This window comes from Watersipora subatra, chromosome 7, assembly GCF_963576615.1.
Source record: "Watersipora subatra chromosome 7, tzWatSuba1.1, whole genome shotgun sequence".
In the NCBI taxonomy this organism is placed as follows: Eukaryota; Metazoa; Bryozoa; class Gymnolaemata; order Cheilostomatida; family Watersiporidae; genus Watersipora; species Watersipora subatra.
The window spans coordinates 55,773,222-55,798,301 of record NC_088714.1 but is presented as its reverse complement, the minus strand read 5'-3'; the positions used below and the strand labels follow the sequence as shown (position 1 = coordinate 55,798,301).

At 36.8% G+C, this 25,080-nt stretch overlaps 1 protein-coding gene across 1 annotated transcript; it reads left to right on the top strand.

Moving 5' to 3' along the window:
* Nucleotides 1-95: 95 nt before the first annotated feature.
* On the top strand, nucleotides 96-24,462 carry LOC137400910 (putative ankyrin repeat protein RF_0381). The gene is made up of 14 exons (XM_068087250.1): nucleotides 96-293; nucleotides 1,941-2,065; nucleotides 5,926-6,065; nucleotides 7,756-7,856; nucleotides 8,485-8,680; nucleotides 9,235-9,433; nucleotides 14,048-14,181; nucleotides 16,798-16,964; nucleotides 18,271-18,579; nucleotides 19,421-19,624; nucleotides 21,194-21,383; nucleotides 21,677-21,820; nucleotides 23,070-23,108; nucleotides 24,164-24,462. The coding sequence occupies exons 1-14, from the start codon at nucleotides 96-98 to the stop codon at nucleotides 24,247-24,249; spliced, it is 2,232 nt and encodes a 743-aa protein (XP_067943351.1). The 3' UTR covers nucleotides 24,250-24,462.
* Nucleotides 24,463-25,080: the final 618 nt, after the last annotated feature.

The following is a 25,080-nucleotide window of genomic DNA, read 5'->3' as shown; positions in this document are numbered from 1 at the left end:
GCTTTATATGCTATATGTGACATTTGGCTTGTTCTAAACTGACATCTTGTCACTCATTTTGGCTGCAGCTATTGTGCCGGCAACAGTGACTCGATATGTCATCAAAAGAAAAAACTAGTGAGATTTCGTCTGAGGAAAAAACTAAAGCGATTTCATCTGAGAATAAAACCTACAACAGTTTCTCAGGGGATAAAACCACAGAAATATCATCTGAGGAAACTACTAGAGAGCAGATTATAGCTGTTTGTAGAAAAGGAGATATCGAAGGCCTCAAAAAGCTTCTGCTTTCACTGGTAGGTCTGGTGCAAAGTTTGGTTTGTTAATCCACGGTGTCTATGACTTGGATAGTTTAATGCATAGTAAGCACTAGCTCTGTGTGTTATATGTGTCATACGCTTGTATCATATTGCGTATTAATTTTAGAGAATGCGTGTCACCGGTTGCCATCGGGAATGTTGACTTTTCTTTCAAGTGTACCATATAATACTTGACTTTTAATAGCGTATTTGCACATACAACAATAGATCATTCTTTGGCTTTGGTAGTGATCAGTCTCGCAGAAGTAAAATAAGATAATCTGTATTTGCTTAGAAAAAAAGAACTGTGTTAAACATTCGGGCAATGGGCATATTCTATGCCATAAAATGCTTCCACATGTATTGCCCTATTTTCTTCATCTTGGACTTATTATTTGGTTAGAAGTGATTAAATAGACTATTAACTTTAGGTAAAGACGCGGACGTCATCTGGTGAACTGCATAAAACTAATTGAGTATCATTCCTGGTTCAATTTTTCAAAGGTAGTAGGCCTAATCAAACTACTGTAAAACCTTTACGGACTACAGTCAAACTTGTAGGTACTATAGTCAAACCTCTACATACTACAGTCAAACTTGTAGATACTACAGTCAAACCTCTACATACTACAATCAAACTTGTAGATACTACAGTCAAACCTCTACATACTACATTCATACTTCTGCATATTACAGTCATACCTTTATGCCCTACAGTCAAGCTTCGGTATACTACAGTCAAACCTCTACATTCCACAGTCAAACCTCTACACATTGCAGTCAATCCTTGACATACTGCAGTCAAATCTTTGTTTACTACAGTCGTAGTGTTACATACTACAATCAAACCTTTATGTACTGCACTCAAACACCTCTTTACTACAGTCAAACCTTTACATACTGAAGTCAAACCTCTACATAGTATAGTCAAGCCCATGCATATTACAGTCACATTCCAATGTACAAAGTTATTTTATTAGCATATTTGTTTCGTATGTCAAACCCACTGTAGTAGGTGTAGCAAATGTTCTTGTAAGAATATGACGTGTTTCGTATAAGTAGTTTTAGAGCTTGCAATGCTGTTATAACTTTTTAAGGGGTACTACAAATGATCACATGTAGCATTAATGATAATCTATTATATATAATAGATAGGTAATAATTAAACATAAAAATGGCAATATATGCTAAAACAAAAATATTGAAGAAGTAGCCAACAAAAAATCTTTGCGTTGTTACTTTGTCTGCTGGATACACGAGTGTAGTTGTAGTCTTAGCAAAGGGAAGGTTCAGGCGGAAACGGTGGAACCACTTTTAATTTAGAATAAGTGCTGTATAAACTAGTTTACCTTATATATTTATCATATTTTATCACGGTGTATCTTTAGATTTTAGCAACCTCTTCATCATTAATTTTCTCCAAAGTTGTAACACTTAGAGAAGTTTAAAAAATTATGTGGGTAGAACAATTGGGTTTTTTATTATTTCGCATGCAGGTGTAGAGTCAAACTTATTTATTGTTCATATCTTATGTCGGAGAACTTATTTCTTAAACTGACATTAAGTCAATGCTTATACATATACTCTATGTCTATAAAAAAGGTAAACATAAATCTCCTTCAAAATTGTTTTGTTCGTTTGTAGACTGAGAAGGAAAAGACTGGCTTGAGAGTGGATGGCCTCCAAAACGCTTGTGTAGAGGGTGGTAGTCTTGAATGTCTCAAGGAACTCACTTTAGGCCTTGATATGGGAGCACAAGCCATGAAGTGGTATGGATAGCAGTTATTAAAAGTTATTAAAATTAAAGTGATTTTACACTGTAGTTTAGTAAGTATATGCCATCCACTAGCATTTATGGTCAGCAAATTAAAAACTGTGTATGTACATATATTTATAATAAATATATCTTATATCTATATATATGAATCTCAATGTTTGTTTGTCTGTCCATTCATACATGTTTCTGTACATCCATCTGTCCAGCTATAGCGATAGTTTTAAGAATGAGATATTCGCCGTAAACAGGATTTAAACTCACAACCTCCAGTTCTGCGTACATCCATGTATTAAATACACTACACTGGCCAACTGGTTATATCATGGAATAAATTTGGCACATAGCTTACTTGGAACACGTGCCAATATTTCGTGGCTTCACGTTAAACACTGCAGCTAGCTTTATGCGTAAAGCCCTACCAGAAGAAAAGTGCATACCCATAGTTAAAAAGAATGCGTAAACTCACATTGCCAACAAGACGATTGTAATCAGTATAAATCTGTAGCCGTCAATACAGCCGGTACGATATGAATTACACAGAAATAATCGCAGTAAACAGAAATAGTCCAGTTAACAAAAATAAACAAACCTTCATTTAAAAGTTGGAATGGTAAATTTTGGTGTTGAATATGTTAATTAAAAGCAAATCTTTGGCACAAATTTTTTTTATATTACTTGTGCAGCACAGGGCATCTAGCTAGTGTGTGTATATATGTAAACTAGCTGTACCACCCGGCGTTGCCCGTGTAATAGAAGAGTATTTGGACAGAAAATTGATTTGTATTTAATATATAACAACATTTGCCATTCTGACTTTCAAACTACATATCATGAGAAAAATAAAAACAACTGTAAAGGTTCTAAAACTTTGTCAAACAACGTACTTTTCAAGCTAGTAGCCTGACATATTACCAATGGAAAATTCCACTAAGCTAGTTAATAAGGTTAGGCTTCCAATGATGGTAAGCCATGACTTTGAGTCTGCATTGTTGTCCAGCTCAGGTGTTCTAATAATAGCTATAGCCGGAAAACCTACAGACAGATCCACAGACGGACTTTGAGAAATATATATAGATATACTACTGGTTTGCGCATAGAAAATTTATTTTTAATTCGCTAAGTTCCTTTACGCGATAAATTGGAGTAACTTAAGCTAATCCAAATCTTTACTATAATAAGAGCTGTGTCCGTCCCTCTGAAGCCAGCGTTAGAAAAATGATAGTGTCATGACCTCTCATGTAATCGTGATGTTCAAGCGGGCTAGCTGAAACGTGCTATTTTAACCAATTGACATTAAAGATTGGCAGGTGCAGTAAGTATGTGCACAATTATTCCATAGTATGGCATAAAGGCTTTCTAGTGTAGTGGTTAGTGTTTCTGTATGCAGAACTGGAGTTTTGGAGTTCAAATCAAATGCAAAGTTGGTTTTTCACTGCTAGATTTCAATCGCTACAACTAGACACACGAACTGTACTACTAGAACATAACTGGACACACGTACCACAGATGACAGACAAACACTTAGAGTTATATATATATATATATATATATATATATATATGTTTTATGTATATATAAATGTATATATGTTTTATGTATAAATTTGTGTATACATGTATGTTTGTGTGCATTTATATGTGTATACCGTAAGTCCTTATGCTCAAGCCACGCGGCTTGTCCTTGGGTGCAGCTTCTGGTGCAAGGTCATAGACCGCGGCTAAAGCCAAGTTTTTAAAACTTACGTGGGGCTTAGGGCGGCTTCTCGATAAATGCGGTCTTTGCACAGTTCCGCACTATAACCATAGAATCGCAGTCATGATACACTTTTATGTACAGGGTTTTGGCGACCTACTCGTTTATTTTCAAGGTCATGTTTATGGAATACTTTAGACTAAAGAAGAATTTATCGCTCTAATTCGATATGAATTCGTGACGCACGAGTGAGAGACAAGCGGGTGGGAGCGTGTTAATACCTGCTGACATCGAAGCAGATAAAAATCTAACTGAGACAAGGCAAGTAAGTTCTTGATGCAAGGGTTCAGGAATTTTAATTCGAAAGAAAATTCTTTTCACGTGTACTGATGTAGCCTGTTTATTTATTCAAGAGGACGGGGGTATAGTGAAACCCGTCTCAACACTTTCGCTTTCAAAGGGGTCAAGGATGGCAAAACGTCAGTCTTCAGCTAGATACCGCAGGCGGCTTGTTGGAGGATTATTTTTTCTTTCGTGAGTCATCTGTTTGTGAGCACAAGCCGCACGGCTTGAGCATGAGGACTTACAGTGCATGTATGAGTGTATATATATGTGTACATATAGGTGTGTGTATATGAATATATAAACACATATTCATGTATGTCCATGTATATCCATATAGGTGTGTATGGTTGCATATGTATGTATATGTATGTATATGTAAGTGTATACTTGAATTTAGTGAATTGAATTAACTATTGAATAACCAATAAAAAGTATGCCTTAGGTGTGCTATTCAAAACTTGTCACTGGGCAGACAACTTTATGGTTCAGAAGTGTAGCTTTCCCTTGGACTATCCAATAACTGTGATCCATGCAATAATGACAAATGCTAACTTTTGTTATAATATTTGTTTACTCAGTTCACTGTAAAGTCTTAATGCTATGAGTAGGGCATTATTACTGCACTTATTTCTCGTGTCTGCATATTTTGTAGAATATTGTCTAAGATAGCCTCATATTTGGCAGTACATCAAATCTGAATACCAATATAAATAAAATACATGCATAAATTCAATTATATCGCATATGGCTGTCTATTAATATGAGATTTATGATATTTTGATAATGATAGTTCTAAATTCAGCAACTTAAAATGTCACTTTTTTCTCAGTCTTTCTATTTATTTAGCAAATATTTAATTATAAAAATAAAAATTCAGAATTTCTTAATTTTAGGTAGGCTGAAGATATATTTTATTTTCTAATATAAATGTTTACATAAGGTATTCTATAGGGAGAAGTAAAAATACGTAATTGGCAGCATTTGAATGCATCATCATCAAATTCAGGGAAGACCTCCAAAGACTCGTCATCAGAGAATGATATAGCTCTCAATTCAACTTAAACTGCCTAAGAAAAAGAGACTATTTGTGGTAAATACCGTAGTTGCACCTGTACTTGTGCTCAGAGACTCATAAACATCGTAGCTGTTTTTAAAAGTTGATTTACAAGGGGCACTGGGCACTGACAAACTTCAAGAATAATCTGTTCATCAACTAACTTACACTGTAAAATACCGATGATGCTGCTGTTCATTAGTTTAGAAACAACGGGTTGGGTGGTTATCATCAAAGTCTTCTCTCTTTGTCTTGCTATGGGTGGTATGGTGACCGTCCCTAATTCCATTTTAAACTGATACTTTTAGCTCAGCATGAAAATCACTAGAAAAGTGTGGTTTATTCAACTTTAGATTAGCTCACATGAAAATCAATTTACAAGATGATTTGCTTATTTTTCTTGAGTTCTCCTGTCTGGTGTTATGTTTATGCTGTCTGGTGTTGTGTTTATGCTGCCGTTGGAAACCGGCTCACTAGTTAGTTAATTATTTACTAGTCTGCTAGCCGAATGAAAGTAGTTGCATTGCACTGTGAAAGTCACTTGGGAAGAAGATGAGGTTTGTATGATACGTACATGTTGTATTAACTTACATCAGTAACAGAAGTTATCAGCCATAAATACACTTTTAAGATCGTCAACTCACACTTCTAATGGCTGGCAGAAGTTGATAGTTTTTTAAATAGTTTCATTGACACGCGATTAGAATGTTAAAGTAGAGAAAAGTGCCGTGTTTAATTCTATGATGTACATATCTATTTAGCAAGAATTCATCAGGCTACAGTTCTCTTCATTTGGCTGTCCAAAATGGCCAACAGGAAATGGTATCCTATCTGCTACGCTCGGGAGCTGACGTAAATGATTTAGATGATGATAATCACACTCCTCTCTACTGGGCTGTAGGTATGCTGTAAGATAAATAGCGTTACATGGTAATTCTGTATCAGTTAGGGTAATAGAGCCTTCTGGAACATTCCGCAATTTACTACCTTTTTGCCGTATTTGGTAGCATGCTATATGCGTGATGCATGCAAGTGCGCGATTCGAATTTGATCATTTCAAAGAGATTTTTCCGATTGTCTTTATGTTTTGTCGACTGGGTGTTAATTTGAAGGACCCTTTAAGGGACTTCAATCATTCTGAGCATTATGTCAAGTTGTATTGAGGACAAGCTGGAGAGGTTTTTCCCATAGTTGTTTATGCTCGTTTCCTATAATAAAATTGTTTTTTACATTTAGCTTTAGTTTGAAACCAATGTTTTCCAAACCGAACATTTAATCATAAACAACTGCAAATTGTTTTTGAAAGTTTAAATTTATAACGATAAACAACAGCTATAAGTTAACAACCATGGTAAGTGTGCTTAGCTGTCTATCAGTTGGTGAGCCTACTACCATGGTGTTAGCATGATGATCAACTAGGAGTTATGTTATTTGAACATCGACGGCCTTCACTGACAAGGAATAGCAACTCCTATAAAAGATATTTATAAAACATGAAAACTTCTGACTGTCTAGTCAGACCTTCACTATAGATGGATTAATATTGAAGCAGAAATGATTTGCAAGTTTCTGGTTATTATCTTTGTTTGACATCGGGAAGCAAGTATTTCGCATTCCACGACCTCATTGTCCGGCTAGCTCTTCATTTCCAGGATATTGGTTAAAGTAGAAAAGTTTGCTGCAATATATTACAAGTGTGAACCGTAGACTGAAATATTTTCTGGAGCAAACTATGTTTCAGAGTGATAGCATATCTTAAAAAGGTTTGTTTCTCGGGGGTCTGACCTAAATGGATCCCAGTCTAATTTTAACCATTTCTTACAGGTTGGCCCACTTTTTACAGTTTCTCATCGCTTTGTCCAAGAGATGTTTACCATGTTACCATGGTTACCAGCCTATCTTATTCCTACGGATGATTGTTCCAAATCTTTGCATCTTTGTTCTGCCTATGCCGAGTGTTTATTTTACATAAATTATAGGTTTCAAGATCTTTCAAGATTTGTGTTCCCCATTTTTATGCGACATCTACAAGTTTTCAGCTTATTTCAACTTGCGTGATATAAGCAAACTGCATACAACCTGTAAGAATTATTATTTTCAAAATACCGCTGCTAGCTGCTTCAACAATCTTCTACCTAATATTTATTCTCTTAACAAAAAAGTATTTTATACGCCGTATGTCGAACCATTTATTTGATTTATTAGCCAACTGTTGTTCTTTTTTCTTTTATGATTCTTGTATGGCATAATTTAAAAACATTTCTGTTTGAATTTAAATTATTGCCAATAATATATTTTGAAATGTAAAACACATCCAAAGTTATTACTGTAAGAATTTTTTTTCACCAAGAATACGGTTTCGCTACAAAATAAAATTGCTTTCTACTTAGGAACTTTTCTCAAAATTCGCTAATGGTAATCTACTGCTGCCGTGTTTCCTGTGTCTATAGTGCTGATAGCTACAGAGTATTTGTAATGATGGTGTCAGAGGCATTCTTAATTCCCTATTGATTGTTCCCGCTGACTATTGATTGTTCTCGCTGACTATTGACTGTTCATGCTGACTATTGAGTGTATAATGGGTATTGCAGTGCAGAGCAACCCTGATATGCTGAGTGAGCTTATCAGGGCAGGAGCTGACCTGATTGTGGAAGACTCATTTAAAGCTATTCCCTTGCATTATGCTGTACAGGTTTGTCATCATATCGCAAGTGCTTGCATTAACATCTGTTAGATGTCTGACCTTTAGTATGTATTTTATTTTGATTGGCACGAAAAAGAGGCTCTAAGATTATATTGATTTAGCAGAAAATAAACAGACAAAATAAGCTTTAACAGATTAATGCAGGAACAGGAAGCGAAGTTCTTAGTTTCCCTCATAGACAAAAGGCCACGAATCGAAATAAGTCAGGAAGAGAAAACTCCAAAATGACCAAGCTAAACATACAGTTTATATATTAATACAATGCATAATGCTTCAAACTTGATCAATAGTAAACAAAAGAGACAGCCTATGTAATCTGATTGTCGATTTGTAGTAGCAATCTTTGATTTATGTTTAAACTGTTTTAAAGTAATGATATCATTGAAAGGAAGTTTTGTGGGAATTCATAAATACCTCGAGTGACAAGATTACTCCCAAGTTGTTATTAATGGCTATAGGTGAGACAACTCCAAATATTCGGTTTCGGCTAAACAGTTTGGGAGGGTGGCAATTTCTTGACTAGACTGTAAAAGATTCTTTGAGAATTTCTTAAAAACAATAAGTTTATCGAGAATTTTCATCACTTGAGTTTTACCTACCTCATTTCTTATTTCAGATCTGCGAGAACTCAAAGGAGGAATCTGTGAAGACAGTCGAGCTGCTTCTAGAATGTTCCGAATCCATCAATCACCCGGATTCTGGTGGCAGAACTCCTATCATCTGGGCATGCTCAGTAGGAAGTCACACAGCGACTAGAATGCTTATCAAAGCTGGTGCAGATGTTACCCTCACCGACAGTGATGGTCTTACAGGTGCATCGACTGCATTCCTTCTGTTTTTATTTAAATTGTTGTTCAAATTGAAAGTTGCCAGCTTTGCTGAAATTCTTCTGAGTTTCTTTTAGGTCTCTTTAAAATAGAACCTTATATTTTGTTTTGATAAGAGTAGTTCATTAGCTGCAGCCAATACTTGTTTGTTCAGTTAGGCAGATGCTCAAATTTGTCAGAGCATATCTGCAGATCACTTTGTCAGAACTGCTTGCTGGCCAATCAATAGATCTCTATTGGGAGTTTAAATGCTTCTTACTCTACTGCTGCCAATTGCCATAATTTTTCGCTGCCAGCTGCCATAACCTATTGATGTCAGCTGCCATAGCTTTTTGCTACCGGCTGTAATGGCCTTTTACTGCCAACAATCATAGCCTCCGTAAGCCTGTATGGCATTTTGCTGTTAGCTCCTATATCCTTTGTTGCAGGTGGCATCAATTTTCAGTGCAAGTTATCATGATTTCTCGCTTCATCACTCAACAATTTTGGAGACCATCATTGTCTTCTCTCACTAGCTTTCTAGTTTTACTTATTTACAGGCCTGCACTGTGCTGCTAGTCATGGGCACTCAGAGGTAATAGACGTGCTAGTCAGCAAAAGCAATTGTGAAGTGGACTGTGCTGATCAGCTTGGCTGCACTCCTCTGTTCTATGCAGCTAGTCACGGGCAGCCATCAGCCCTACAAAAGCTTCTCACATATGGAGCCAATCCTAATCATAGAGACGCTCGTGGTCGCACGTGAGTTGAGCAGGTTATCTTAGGTTTGTCCTCTCTTTGTTAGTAGTACCTTTGATAGGTGTACGGGTAAGGCGGGCTTAATCTCGAACAGAGATAGTAGAGTTATCATTAAATTCTGGCTTTGCTAGCATTATGTAATGTACAGCGCATCCTCGAGTTATGACATCCCTGTTTTACATTTTTTGGCACGATGTGGAACGCAATACTTTTTCATTCCCTCTTTATGGCATTTTTCTTCCCATACGGCCGTCAGCAAAAATGTCTTTGGAAATTCAAATTTGGCAGTGAGTATGTTAAATACATTGGAATAATGAAAATGATAATCTGCTATTGGCCGAAATCTCTCCTGCCACACATGAAAGAGCCACGATGCTTGTTCTCTCTCTCTCTTTCTCTCTCTCAGTTCAGTTCTATTCATTATAAGTTACAGTGAAAACAAAACCGGAAACAGCTAATAAAGAAATAAAGATTACGACGATGACAAAATTAAAGTTTAGTAAAATACATACTAAAACCTAGCTTAAGTTCCTATACGACATTTGCACCTTACGATGCCAACACTGGAATGAATTAAGGTCATTTGGTGGGGCTCCACTGTATCTAGTTTCTGTCTGTGTGAGGGTGCAAATAATTATTTATTGCAGAAATTAAGTTTCTCAGTGTTTATTTATTTAACAGATCAATATTCTGAAGAAAATAAAATTATCGCGTCTAGGATCTGCCAATAACTTACCATCTTTCAAGCCTCATCTTAGCTAAAGACTACTGCATATCTCTACCAGCCATACTAGTACTGAAACTAGTGCTAGTTTTAATCATGTACTCTGCGGATACTGGTGTACTTGTACAATAAAATTATCCAAGACATTTAACTTTTACGCCGTCATTTTTTTTTATTGTAATTATAATAAAAGATGATAACACATATGTGGTGTGTTTGAATTCCATTCAGCTATTACAGAGCTGCATGGGTAAAGAATTTTTTAAAGATGCCATCTATCACTAAGTGGAGGATACACAATTGAAATTTATTTTTACTAAATAAGGATATTCAGAAGAAATTTTATTTTTATAATAGGTGAATATTTGGAGTTGTCTCACCTATAGCCATTAACATCTTGGGAATTATCTTGGCTCTAGAGGTATTTATGAAATCCCACAAAACTTTCATGCTTTATTGCAATGATATCATTACTTTAAAACTGTTAGAACACAGATAAAAGATTGCTACTGCAAATTGATAATCAGATTACAAAGATTGTCTCTGTTCTTTAATATTGATCTAGTTAGAAGAGTTGTACATATTAATAGACTGTATGTTTAGTACACAATAACCAACTGTATACCCCTACGCATAAACCTAAACTGGGAGGTATCTTCTACCTGCTACTCTCAATGCATCTGGGCAATCCTTCAAGATTGAGTAGATCTGCTTCGCTCGCTGTGTGTCTGTAAGAATATCGTAGCACAAATATTGGCTAAATATATCTGAGCTTGGTGGCAAGGAAACAGCAATGACTGAAGGCATGACCAGCTGTAGAGAACAGTCTCGGGTGCCAGAGATCGGGTGCCATTCCAATCACCACTGGTGGTCTTCTTGGGAATTGAGTCCCAACCCGCTGTTTGCGCCCTCTAGACTGCTAGGCCACAGTTAATCTTTATAGTACAGATCAGCATGATGATTAGTCTAAAAATCAGCTGACTACTTATAAGCAAACCAAATAATGTTTCTATCAATCATTAAACTGGTCATTGTAGCCTACTAACATTTATTGTTTATAATGATCTCAGGCTATGATTTTTAATTACGCATTTACTAGTGTGTTCTTGTCTACTGCCAGTAAGACCTGCGTGACTCAGCTGCGGTGTATCACCGTCTATGCATTTTATCACAAAAAGTGCCGTTATTTGTCTACACATATGATTGTATACGAGTAGAATTCACCAGTTCATACGCACCTCATATGCATACTCTTGTATGTGGGGAATTTTTGATCACCCTAATTTTTAAATGTATTTGGTAATAACTCCTTGCTTTGTAAAAGCTCGATAAGCAAGAGTGCTGTATACTGTAGCTATTAGTGCCTTTCTGACCATGTGTGAATGTAGAGTAGGAGTTGTCTGCCTTCTTTTTTTCTATTAAAGTGTACTTCTGCACAAAGATAGAGAAGTATGCCTGAGATTTAGTTCTATTGAAAAGGGATTTTCAGAAGAAATTTTCTTTGCTCTCTTAAAACAGTAGCTGTGTTGGTTAACAAATAAGTCAGCAAAGCAGAAAGTTCGTGGCGAAGTCTGTGAAAGTGACAACTACTGAATCCTTTTACAACTTGTTGTACAAGTTTACAAAAACTTGTACAAGTTTGTACAAGTCTTGTACAAACTTGTTCAAAGTTTGTACAACTTTGTACAAAGTCTTACAAAGTACAACTTTGTACTGAAACTGTATTGATTTAGTACAACATTGAATCTTGTATTCAGTACAATACTGAATACAAGATTCAGTATTGTACTGAATCTTTTCTGTGTTTATTTTCACAACAATATAAAAACACAACAATTTATTTATTGTTGTGTTTATAAACGATTTACAACAATTTATAAAACCTGTTGTAGATTAGCTTGTGATGCAATCAGTTTATTCTTGTTAAAATTAACTTTATTGGTTGCTTTAAAGTTTTGCTCAATTTTCAAGGACCAGTCGTTACTGTTTGTGGTTTGTACGATTTATACATAGCTAGTACTACGAACCACACTATTAGACACAAATGCGCCTAAAGAACAGCTGATATCTTAGAAGCCTTTGGCTGACATCACATGAATAAATCTTTACTGTAATAAAAGCAATGTTCGTCTGTCTGTTCGTCCGACTGTCTGAAGCCACTGTCAGAAACTGGAAAAAAGATTGCATTGTATGGGATTTTAACTTAAGATTTTCTATTTGTTAGACCTTTATTATTCATTTTATTTATTATTTATTTATTAACCGCTTACTGGGATTGCAGAATAATTGTACGTATAGTTATTACACCTGGTCATCTTTAACAGCACACTAGACTGCCAGAATACTAATATTGGTAAAATTTGGATTGGAACAATTGTTCCAGACAATTTAAAAGATATATATTGTTGAGAAAAAGTTGCTCATAAGTCAGCTATTCAATTGTGACAGTTGCCGGAAAATAACTGATGCATATATTTGACTTTCCTCATCTTGAAAAGAAAGTCAGAATTTCTCTCCATCATTATTCATTAAAAGTTCTCTTAGGTAGACTGAGTGGGTCTTTCATCTGCATTTTAGGTGTAAAACCTCCAGTGTATCTTAGCCTCTCTCTATGTTATGCTTGTGTGTGCTTATTAGCGACTGCAAGGGTATACAACCACCTGTCATTACATGTCAGAGTGGCCGTTGTACGGCTGTACAGCCACTTATGGCCAGTGTTGAGAAGAGGCTAGTGAGCTCACTATACTGTGTACAGCTATAGATTTGAGAGAATGGATGACGTGAACAGTTTCATAGTCCATAGAGTACTATTGTATAGAGGCGTAGCAACTGAGTAAAGGACGTGAAAAGGCTACTTGAGCTAGACTGAAATCTGGCACCCAATTGACTGAGTAAATTGTTTTTATTTGTCTAGCCCCTGACTTCAATTGAGCTATGGATTAATTTAGCGATAATAGGTCGGTAATGGTTGCCCCACTAGAGGAAGCTAGCAGAAAACAACGACCAAAGTTATTCTTTCGTTTTCAAATATCGAGATTTGCATTAATTTTTTATGGAATAATATTTGAATACCGGAGTCGAGTCGGAGTAAGAATTGGTTTTGTTGATTAACATTAGCAGGACATTGATTTATGTAAATATTTCTTTCCGTAGGATTATGAAAATTCGATATTTTTTGCACTGGGCTCAAAGATAAGCCGCAGCCATTTGTATACAAGGTGAAATATTATACGATATCCACTTGATCCCTCTCTAGCTGACTCAACTACCCTAGTAACATCTCTAGCTGACTCAACTGCCCTAGTAACATCGAAGGTCCTCTTTAGCACTCTTTGATAGAACTCCCGGTAGCAGGCTGTTTTTGTTAGACGCTAGCCATTTTGACATACTTTTGAAGATCTCAATAACACAAACTTTCCAAGGTAAGTGCCAAGGTTCCACAAGAAGGAGGTAGATGAAATTGTTTATAAGAGGTCTCAAGTAATTTTTCCATTAATGTTCTGATTTTGAATTTTTATGATTCGGAGTGAAAGCAGTTCCAAACCCATTTGAAGCGTGGAGACGCAGTGAATGAGAGCTGTTTAATCATTGAATAACAATTTGTTATTATCTTGGACTAGTCATTTTAAGTCGGATGCATTGCTGCCGAATATTGCCATGCTGCTCGCTGAACTTCCTCAGCACTGCTTAGACATGAGGTTTACTAGCAGGTGATACCACCATTTCATCTGGTGATTTCATCTGGTGATACTATCTCAGGAATATGCCCTTTTATTGTTTTAGGTTTAAGTAGGTAAAATTATCTTTTATCAGCTTTATAGTAGGGATAGAGGCAGCGCTGTTAAAAAGCTATGGCTTTGCTTGGTTTTAATAATGGTTACATATGGCGACAGGGCGAGTCACTGCGCAGCCGCACAGGGAAGGACTGATCTGCTGCAGCTGTTGGAGGAGAGAGGAGCTGACCTCTGGATAAAGAGCAACAGGAACGAATATCCTTTACAAGAGGGATTAGCCAATCAATTTTCAGGTACCAATTTTCTGTCCCAGAACTTTGCGGGTCATTGGCTAGACTACTGGTAGTCTAGCCAATGAGTACTTCGGAGTCTTTATTTTCATATGAGTTTTACCTTCTCTTTTTTGATGCAATCGGATATGTAAACCAGGTTTCAGTGTGTGTAGCTACACATCTATAAAATACAAGATCAATGTGTTGTAATATATAATATGATGCCATCGTAATTGACGAATCACAAATAGCTTATGTCTATTTAATTCGTTGAAATGAGTGGTTCTCATTGGACAGATCACATATTGTAATTTCTATCTAAAATGAACTTTGGTTACAAGGATTCACAGAATCTTCGTTAATAAAAAGTGACTTTTGAATCAATTTTAAATTGTAAGAAATGATCAAGAGCTGCTGGGATGTCAAAGCGGTTTATTTTTGCGTTACAGAATCAGTTGTTTTAAATGCGCCAAATTTCATACAATCACAAAATTCTGTACATGCAGTTAATGAGACGACTAAAATGTTGCCTAACACTGGGCTTGAACTCATGAAATTTAGCTTATTAGGCTGACGCCCTAACCAACTGAGCTAGTCAACCACCTTCCAAAGCCTTGAGAACCATTGGGCCAATCAGAGAATAAATGGACGGACGGATGGACCAAGACTAACAATATAGTTAGCTATACATAGACTATTTACTGTGATGTACCTTCCAAATTATAGCCAGTGTTAGTAGTGGAATGCAACGGGGAGGGGGGCATTTGAGATCCTTGACTTTGATAAGAACATTAGTCTAACTCAACGAAAGAAATTTAATTTTTACTATATTTTAGATGTTATTTGGATAAAAATTAGCCAATCAACTCCGACTAACCTTTTGGCTAAGTATTTCATCCCATGATTTCAATTGACAATGCAAATCTGACTGATAGGGTTGATGTGTGATGATAAAGTTGAGTGAACTCTCAAAGTTCTGTTCGGTTCCCTTGTTGTTTGACATTACCACAAGGTAGTATCCGCTTTCCAGAGTAATGAGAAGAAACTGCCAGCGAATGTTGGATTCTTTTTGATCAGCTCGTGTCACTGAATACTCAAGTCCAACTCGTTTCATCACACAGTTTCCATAAGAAAACAGTATAGGCTATCAAAAGTTCTATCATGAAATGATAAGTCTGATAATACAAGTTTCCTCGCTTAAAGTTGGTTGGCATACAGTCAGAGCTTAGCTAACTGTGCACAGCATAATGCTTTACAACGGTCACAAAAGAAAACTGTTTTTAACATCCAGTATAAAATTTTTTGCATGATGTAAATTTGTATCTATTTATTAATGCGAGTGTAGGGAAATCTAGAACTTTGTGATTCTATTTACGAATACAGAGCCGGTCTTCAAAGGTCAACCCTGACCTGTAATGTATGTCCGTTAAAGAACTTAGATGAACACCAACCAACCTTTTTTTGACTCACTTAATCAATACCATCAGTTTAATATCATCAGTATAATCATCAGTGCACCAGTCTCATGGAAGTTTGATAAAGTGAAACAAAATAAATTGTTCAGCCAGTTTTGACCGACCAATCATTTAATTTGTGTCCAACCAACAATGATTAAAGCCTGGTTCCCATATACGCCGCCAGCACCGGCGACAGCACCGCAGTCTATCGGCGGTGGAATGTAAACCTTCGGGTGGAGTACTACCTGTAGTTGACGATGGTCAACGCAAGATTTTAGCGCTGTTCAAACTTTGCGAAGAGTAGCAGGCTAAACCTTCCCAAAATGCACTGTACAGGTGAAGGCCACCATTATCGAAACGGCGTGGCGAGCGAACATTTTTATGCGATTATTAATGATGCAGCTTTATGTGAACAGAAGCCGCCAAGCGCCGCAAGTGTTTTGCTGCGCAAGATTACCGCCGGGGTCTCGCAATCGATATGGGAACCAGGCTTGAGTCTTTTTGTAAAGATTTTCTGATTTGCTTCTAATACCTAAATAAGAGTTTTGTGTTATTGGCTGGTGACCTCTTTTTTGCAGTCAGTCATTTCGACAATAACTGTCTAATGGTTTGGGCTGTATCACGGAGAGTATTGATTTGAGAAATTTCCTTGAAACTGCTTGCAAAAGGTATTAAGGATCGATAGCTTTTGCATTACTGGAGTCCCTCTGTTGGTAGTTCAGATGTGTCCATTGAGCAGGAACAGGACATGAAGGTTTTTGAGATTGCTCCAGTGGCTAGCTGGATGATAATTTTATCTATTCCCACCTTTGAGTGTAGCCACGGCACACTTTCTGGTAAGACTGGTCAGAGTCTTTGTTCAGCATTTTACTTCTTTCCAAAAAAGATGTTCACCCCCCAGCATGTTCTCTTTCCCCTCAGCATCCCAGTTTAAGGCTGGTCTTGCCAGTTTAGTCTCGGACAATCCGACCCATGATGCAAGTTGTATCGGTCTTCATGGCTATACAGTAGCAGGTACAAGTACCTGACCACAGGTTTAATAAAAATTTGGTCATGATTTCTTTGGCGTATTCTTCTTTAACCTCCTTCAATAACCCTCACAATGTCAGGGCAGTGTCTTGTTGTTAAAAGTGTACCATGAATTGAACTATAATGTTTGTGAGTTGCATTTTCATTTTAGAGTCCAGCTTTCACTTGTTTGATAGAGCAGACAACTCCTTAGACATCAATGAGAGGAACGGAGACGGCCTAACCTACCTTCACCTCGCGAGTAAGATGGGCAGTGAGGATCTAGTCAACTATTTGATAGACAAGTCAGCAGATGTCGGCGCGGTTTACACAACAAAGGTAAATTTAGTGACATCTTATGTCACTAAGGGACATGACCTCGACGTCATGACACTGTACATATCAGAGCAGTTGTGGCCTAATGGTCTAAACACTTGACCTGTAAACAACTGAGTTCAATTCCCAAAACAAACTATCAGTGGTGACAGGAATAGTGTCGAACCTTATATTGTTCTCCGCGATAGAAAATGTATCTAGCCATTGAGATTTTCTTTCTACTGGACTCAGGCATGTCTAGACGAGATCATAGAGTCTCATAGAGCCATTGCTTGAGCATCACTATGTTTCCATGATTTGCATGATTCGAATAAGTTGAATGATTTGCAAATTGAGTTATTTTGCAGTTGAGCGTTCGGAACGTTGGGCATTGGAGACTGCGCAAATCGAAATAAAAACGACTGAAGTGTGAAAATGTTTACAGTGTAATAGCCATCGATATTCTAATGCGCATACATCACAAGCGCCGTTTCCATGATTCGCAAGCACAATGGATACGATGAAGTTTTGCGGGTCGCAAAACTCGCTTAGCTTGCGGATTCATGCCATTTCCATGACAGGGATAGCTTGTGGATTTGCTCAAATTTGCGAATTATGCGCATCATGGAAACATAGTGAATGATTGTTCTTAGAAACACCCACAGCCTCTGCTTGCAGTAATCTAACCGCACATCATATTCAGTTTTTGGAGGCTTGCTCATGCACTGTACACTTAGTTTTTCCTTTTTCTCAAACTTGGAGCATAACTTTGAGAACTTTGTTTTGTAAGTTTTTAGGATTCATCACTAATCACTCTCTGGTTTATATCTTCCAACATTATGAAGAAAACTAAACCTCGTTTTTTTAACTGCAGCATTTTCAGAGTTTTTCTTTACCAATTTTCTAGTGCTTTATTTTTGACCTTACGTGCTTAGATAAGGCAACAAGCTTGTATTTTGTTTACTTTTGATTTTTTAAATGAATTGTTTGGCTAAACAAGTTAGAAAATAGGTGGAGACAATCGCAAATTAGTCAAGTTTTCCATTTGCTGACATCTTCATGCGATGAGATATGAAAACTTAAGCTATCTTTACAATATCTTTAAAATCTTTAGTTATATTACCAAAGATACACAATATCATGTTTCCGTTTTATAGATCTAGATTAGCTCATTGCAACTCTGATTTGACTCAATTTGAAAAATCAAGTGATAAGCTGTACATGCAATGCAATCAGACAGTCCTGTGTTTTTTTGAGTTCTCAAGTCTTTCTATTCTATCGAGTAAGTTTCCCATGAACAATTATATCTAATACATTCTGTCATATACAGACTGGAGTCGAAGTAAGTGCCCTTGACATATGCGACAAGAGAGGTCATCAAGCATGCTCCAAACTACTCGAGAAGTATGACAAGGAGAGCTCGAGACAAGCGGGCTCCAGACCTGCCAGTAGCAAGCAGTGTCTAGCTCCACACATTTCCTCTAGTAAATTTGATAGCCCGGCTTCAAAGGCTAGTCAAAAGAGTCCATCAGGCAAGCAGAACCAGAAAGCTCCCAGTAAACAGCCATATGAGGAAAACCTAGCCAGGCGTAGATCATCATTAAGACAGAATAGCTCTAATCACAATGTGAAGAAGGAGGTAAGCAGAGGGGATGTAGGCGGGTACAAAAAGGAAGGAGGGAGAGGTGTGTGGAAGGGTAGCTATGCTTAGTTAGAGATACTTAAAGGAAGAGGTGCATACAGGAAGATGTGCAAAGAGAGAAAGGTATACTCAGATAGAGGTATGGGGAGGAATACATAGGTTGAGAGAAAGGGTAGTCCAGGGAGAGGTAAATCTAGGAAGAGGTAAGTTCAGGGAGAGGTAGGCAAAGAGAGAGGTGAGTCCAGGGAGAGGTAAGTCTAAGGAGTGGTTGGAAAAGAGGGAGGTAAGTCCAGGGAGAGGTAAATCCATGGAAAAGTAGGCAAAGAGAGAGAGGTACAAAAAAGAGAAGGTAATTCGATGAAGAAGTACTTAGCGATGAAAGGTGTGTTTTGTTGCTAACTCAATTAGCTGATGACGTCCTGCTCACCTCATTTAGGTCAAAAATTGAAAACATAGCAAACTATATATACTTGTATTAAAGTTTATTTCAAAGTTTGTATCTGATATACAAACCATAGCCAGAGTTTTCATCTACATTGTAGGCTTGATGAGATCTGTTTGAGAATAACTCAAGTCATGTTTGCCTATTTTTGATGTCATGGCAATGGAATGCTGTCAACTCCACGTATTTTCATGCCTTAGATGACCAAAATGAGTAAAGTTCGTCTTTCAAAAGACTTATCACAATTGTAGCATTCCCAATGAGCTACTGATTATTCGAGCTCATAAAGTAGCGCAATGTCAAGGTTAATACGATAAAGTTCTTTGTAGCTAATTAAAGAAGGTTTTATGTTGACATCTACGTATATCGCTAAAATATGTCACAATGCTTTCAAAGGTGACCATAGATGAGCACGTACATGTAGATGTCTATTCCAAAGAGAATTATACTAGCAGACAAGCCACACTGCCAGTGCTGACCAATCAAAAGCAAGAAAAGACAGCAAAGCGGGTTGCACTCTATAATCAGACAATGCTGCCGTTCAATAGACCTAGGTCCGCCTCGTTTGTCAATGTCAGTGCCCACATCCGCCGTCCCAAGGCAAGTGTAACTAACCTTGGTTTAAATTATTTCTGAGTTGTATGGTGTTTTAATGAGACTTCAAACTGCCTGTTCATTGCTGACGGCTTAACCATGATATTGCTGCCTTTGTCAAATTTCGACACACAAAGCTAATTCATACCAAAACTTGTTGGTATACTGAAAACATTGAATGTTAAATTCAATGTTCCTGTTAGATTATATGGTAATTTATGTAAATTATTTCAACGCCTGAAACCTATGAGAACTAATTAATACAGCAGTATATGCATATTATTAATACAAATATATTATATAAAAGATTCTGTAAAAATCTAAGCATAATGAATTAACTTCTGTAAAAAAACATTATTAATGTAATCTGCAGAAAGAACCTGGTATTATTAAAGAGGGTGAGAAAGTATCAACTGCCTCGGTAAAATTGAGCACCCCAGGCAGTTACCCCCTGCCAATTGTCCCTCGACAATAGACTCTGTAGGACAACTGTCTCCAGTAGAACAGTTTTCCCTTTTAATTAATAAAATCAAAAGATATTTTCGAATGATTGTTGGTAAATAGAGGGCGGTAATTTTTTTTTGCACATTATGGCATTTGAAAATTTTTTTTTAATTATTATTTAAAAGGCTGTAATTTTACTGGAGGCAGTTGTCCTGAATGGAAAAGAAGTGAAACAGGTAGTAGGTTTGTGATAAGATGTTTAAACTAACATAACTTATAGATTCATGGCTGTAGAGCTGATATCTGCGCAGAGTTCACATCTTGGAAAACTTGTATGTTGAAGTGATTGTAACTTGAGGTTTGACTTTTGAGGTTTTGACTTGAGGTTTGACTTGAGGTTTGACTGTACCCTACGTGCTTTGGTAGTTTCTAGTTCTGAAATCTTTACTAAGGTAGTTCAGCGCTGGTAAAGAGTTAGAATGAACCATTAACTTTGTGTAGATCTCAAAGGTTATTTTCTAAAAGGGTATTGTTCTGCATTTCAAGAATCTCCGTCTCCTAAAGCGTGCAGTTCTCATGTGGGTGGTTTATAACCCTTCAATTTCAAATAAAGGGAATAATTTTTTATTGCTCTGAAAAACTGTTGAAGGTCTTTCTAATTTCAATTGTCAAGTCTTTTTTAGCATCAGCTTAAAACCCTCAATCACTCCTTATGCTCGTAATAAGCAAGAGGAGATAATTCTCAACCAGGAACGTTAGTACCAAAATAATTTTAGAAAATATTTTGAAATTCATGCATTCTAGTATATTTATAATTCATTATATTAACATTTATTATTTTGATATTTATTACGCTATATTTATGATTGTGTCTGTTTATAGTTTTCACGATGAATGTGTGGTTTGTTACCATCTGTAATACGACAAATCTACAAAAACTTACCTTTGCGATGAAAAATCAAAATTTAAAAAGATTTAAAAGTTAATCTTCCAGTTTCATAATTGCTTTGTTTCAGGGAATACATTTAGTTTCAGCTGAGGTGATGTTACGTTAGGATATTTACAAGCAAGAGGGTCGTAATGAACAAGTTTGTACAAACTAAAACCATACTATGTTATTACATGTTGCAGACGGCTCCCGTGAAGAAGCATGGATCACAGCCAATAAGCAACAAGGTTCAAGAAAGTGTGCTTGAATACAACACAATCAGGGACGCTGCCAGGAACGTGCAAGATAAGTACCTTAAAGGACCACGAGCGGACTCTGCCCGGCCTGTTCCACTGCAGCCTCGAAGCAGTCGTCACATGGCTGCCTCTCACAGTAAGATTGCTTCCAACTTTTATATATTTTTTGTGATTATTTGGAGGCAGATCATAAATTTCATTTTGTTTCAGTCTAGTTTTGTGCTAACAAAATGTTTTTGTGGAGTTTGTGTTGTGATATTATGTTGGCTTAGAGTTTCAATATTTTATCACAAATGGTTAACATATTGGTAAACTCATTACATTGTCAAATATACTATAAAGAATTCTTGTAGTTTTTCATCTTACGTTATTTTAAGCAATTGTTACATGTACCATTCGTTTGCTCTTAAGGTATGTACTTTTCTGCAGGCCAATCAACAGCAAACAGAGATCAATCTCCAACATACACAATCATTGCCACCAGAGGGGGTTTTACAAAAGTGCGGGACAACTCCCAGATACGCAAAAATGACCCTGAGCTACTTAAGGATCTACATAAAAACAAAGGAAATGGTTAGTTGGCTCTCTTTGGCGGTTAAATTTAAAGATAGCATTATTTGTCGGTGGCATCAGCTGTCACTTGGTGCATGATATCAGTTGACTCCTGGTGGATGTCATAAGCTGTCTCCTCTTTGATGGCATCAGCTGACACCTTTTAGGACTGTCAGCTGTCACATAGTGAGTGACATCAGCTGTTACTTGGGTGATGGCACAAGCTGTCGTCTTTTTTATGGCATCAGCTGTCACTTTTTGGAGTCGTCCGCTGTTACATAGTAGATGATATTAGCTGTCTCTTGGTGGCTGACATCAGCTTATCACTATTTATATGACATCAGTGTTGTCCATCATATTATTTTATTGTTATTAATAATTTACACCTGCGGCATCCCTGTGTGCAGTTTATATTGGAGTCCAATCAACACAGCTAAAACTCTGACCCGCTTGTTCATGCCAAAAGGTGCATAACCTCATAATATGTAGAGTGATCATCAGCGCATGAATGCTTATAATATCTTATCAGAAACATCACATAAATATTAGTCTTAGAATCTCCTGAAGTTGAAATTGATAGTGCTTCTATCGGACACTAGAGGCATCAGTTGGACAGTCAGCAGACAGAACAGAATGTACTGTACTCAGTTCTTCAGTTCACAGCTCAAAACTGCAAGATGAACCAACTGGCTTCTCATGCAAGGATGTTTGTTGGCAGTCTATTGTTATTCTATTGTTTCATTCATTCAACCTCATTGTCAGTTGGTTTTACATTCACATCGTCTTTCCTTTATTTTCTTTTGACATGGAACAAAAATATCATTTTGTTGATGGTTACAAATACCAATAAAAAGCAATTCATACGTACACAGGATTTTTCAGAAATATTTTTAACAATACGTGCTAGCAATGCGCACTAACAGTACGCATTGTTAGTATGTATTGTTAGTACGTATTCTTAGTATGAATTGTTAGTATGTATTGTTAGTACGTATTCTTAGTACGTATTGTTAGTACGTATTGTTAGTACGTATTGTTAGTACGAATTGTTAGTACGATTTGTTTGTATGTATTTTTAGTAGGTATTGTTAGTACGTATTGTTAGTACGTATTGTTAGTACGTATTGTTAGTATTTATTCTTAGTACGAATTGTTAGTACGATTTGTTAGTACGATTTGTTTGTATGTATTTTTAGTAGGTATTGTTAGTACGTATTGTTAGTACATATTGTTAGTGAGGCTGCATGTACGTATATCACCACTCTTGTAGGAATTCTATATGTAATGGATGCGAATTCACATGATACAGGTATGCTTGGAATGCTGTGGGTCATTTACTTTCATTAATAACCTATATTTCAATGCTTCTAAGCCATTTATATCTAAGCAAAATAGACTCTGTTCTAGACTATGCTAACTCTGTGCTAACCAGCTGGTTCAATGCGGGCCATTTCTTACTCCACCCAGACATAAGTTTGGTCAGCCAGTGTGAGCTCATGCTAGTAGTGGAACTTCTGTAACAACTAGTCAAAGTGCATACTGCTAAAGAGTGTTGTGTTTATTAGAGCCAGAGATGGGTGGTAGATTATAATCTTCCATTTATATCTTTTGATATTTCAAATCACACCTGTGTGTAGCACATTCGCATAACAGATGGTAACAAACTGTGTGTTTATAGTGAAAACTAAACAACCTGCAAATGGTTAAACTTTACATATCTTGTGTGGATGAGAAAATCTTTTACAAAATCCTGTTGGTAATGACTTGACTTCTTGAGTGTTATCTCCACATACCTAAAGCACATGGTGGTAAGGAGCTGTAATGATTCATAGGGTCAGGTGTATCATTCATGAGATTGTTTGTAGCAAGGTTATAAAATATAATTAGATAAATGGAAGCTGACTTCAGTATTGCCCACTAGTTCATGATGCCCTCCTTCATGTGGTAAGGAAAAAAGGCAGCAGGCTACAGCTGAGAACTAAGTCTTGCTTGCTGGGTCTAAGGCGTGACCCCATAGACCTCTCCGTCTTTCAACAGTTTCAATATTACAAGCTCAAATTGCAATTGTGTGCTTGTAAAGTTGTTCAATTACAGCTATTTACGTTACAAGCAAACTTTGCATTAGCGCTTGTGTCCTTGAAGTTCCCGAAGTAACTTTGGTATGTGTCTACCTTACAGACGCATGTACACAATTTTTTAATTGAACGCGTGCTCTAGTTGGTGTTGGAAATAGAAAACTGCAAACAATTGCTTAAGACATGTTACAACATTGTTAGAACTGGTGCCAGCCCTCTGTTGATCCGGTAGTATAACTAACTGTTGACTGCTCTGAAACCTACTCATTGTCTGCTTCCTTCTTTGCAGTTGGATTCACACAGGGATTTGATGGCAGATTAAGACCAAGGTTGGGACTGGTTCTGAACCCTCCCAACAGCAATGACAAACAGTAACATTTAATTGCTATGTTAATTTAGCAGTGTAAATTAATTTAGCTCATGCGTCTGTTTGGTCTTGATGCTTCTCACAAGCCAGGCTTTCACTATTTATTTTGTAAGACTGGTGATTTAAAGGATTTGTGGATTGTAAAAAGCAATATTTTTATACAAATTTACATTACTGATGTATTTACAGAGATTGAACAGTTCTACAATATCTTTTTCTACAGAGAGAAACTTCACTGTATCTAAGATGTGTACAGATGATGGAATATGAGTTGAAACTATAAAGCTCAGTAACATTTTGTATAATTATTTTCTAAATATATTTATTTTTAACATTTTTATGTTTATATGGGCCTCGGCAGTTTATTTTAGTTTGAAATGGCTGGCTACATTACACATTGAACTCATTTAATTTTCAGGTAGTTTCCTTGTGACGCAAAAGTGACCACCTGCTAAATAGTTTATAGAAGCAGGTGTGGACCAATGGCTAACACCTACATCCTGAGTACTATATATATCTTTTATTGACCTATTGATTGACAGCTATAAGCAGAAACCATAGTCTAATGATCTAGAACTCTGGCCAGCCAACAACAGGTTGGTCTTCAATTCCCACATCAGCCACTGGTGATAGCAGTAATGGAATCCTACCTTCAACTGCTCTTTGCAACTGGGTGGCCGTCAAAATTTTTTTTTCATTGGACTCAGACACATCCAGCAAAGATGACAAAGCTATTGTTTGTACAATGGCTTTTAAAACACGCACATAGCCTCGGTTTGCGGTGAGCTAAGAAGACCTCATACTCGGTCTTGGAGGGTTTGCCCGCACACACCATAGTT

Bases quoted from the DNA above. Each gene is read 5' to 3' on its own strand.
- LOC137400910 (XM_068087250.1), top strand. From the start codon at position 96: ATGTCATCAAAAGAAAAAACTAGTGAGATTTCGTCTGAGGAAAAAACT. The intron at 294-1,940 runs GTAGGTCTGGTG...GTTCGTTTGTAG, and splicing joins AAAAGCTTCTGCTTTCACTG to ACTGAGAAGGAAAAGACTGG. The intron at 21,384-21,676 runs GTAAGATTGCTT...ACTTTTCTGCAG, and splicing joins TCACATGGCTGCCTCTCACA to GCCAATCAACAGCAAACAGA.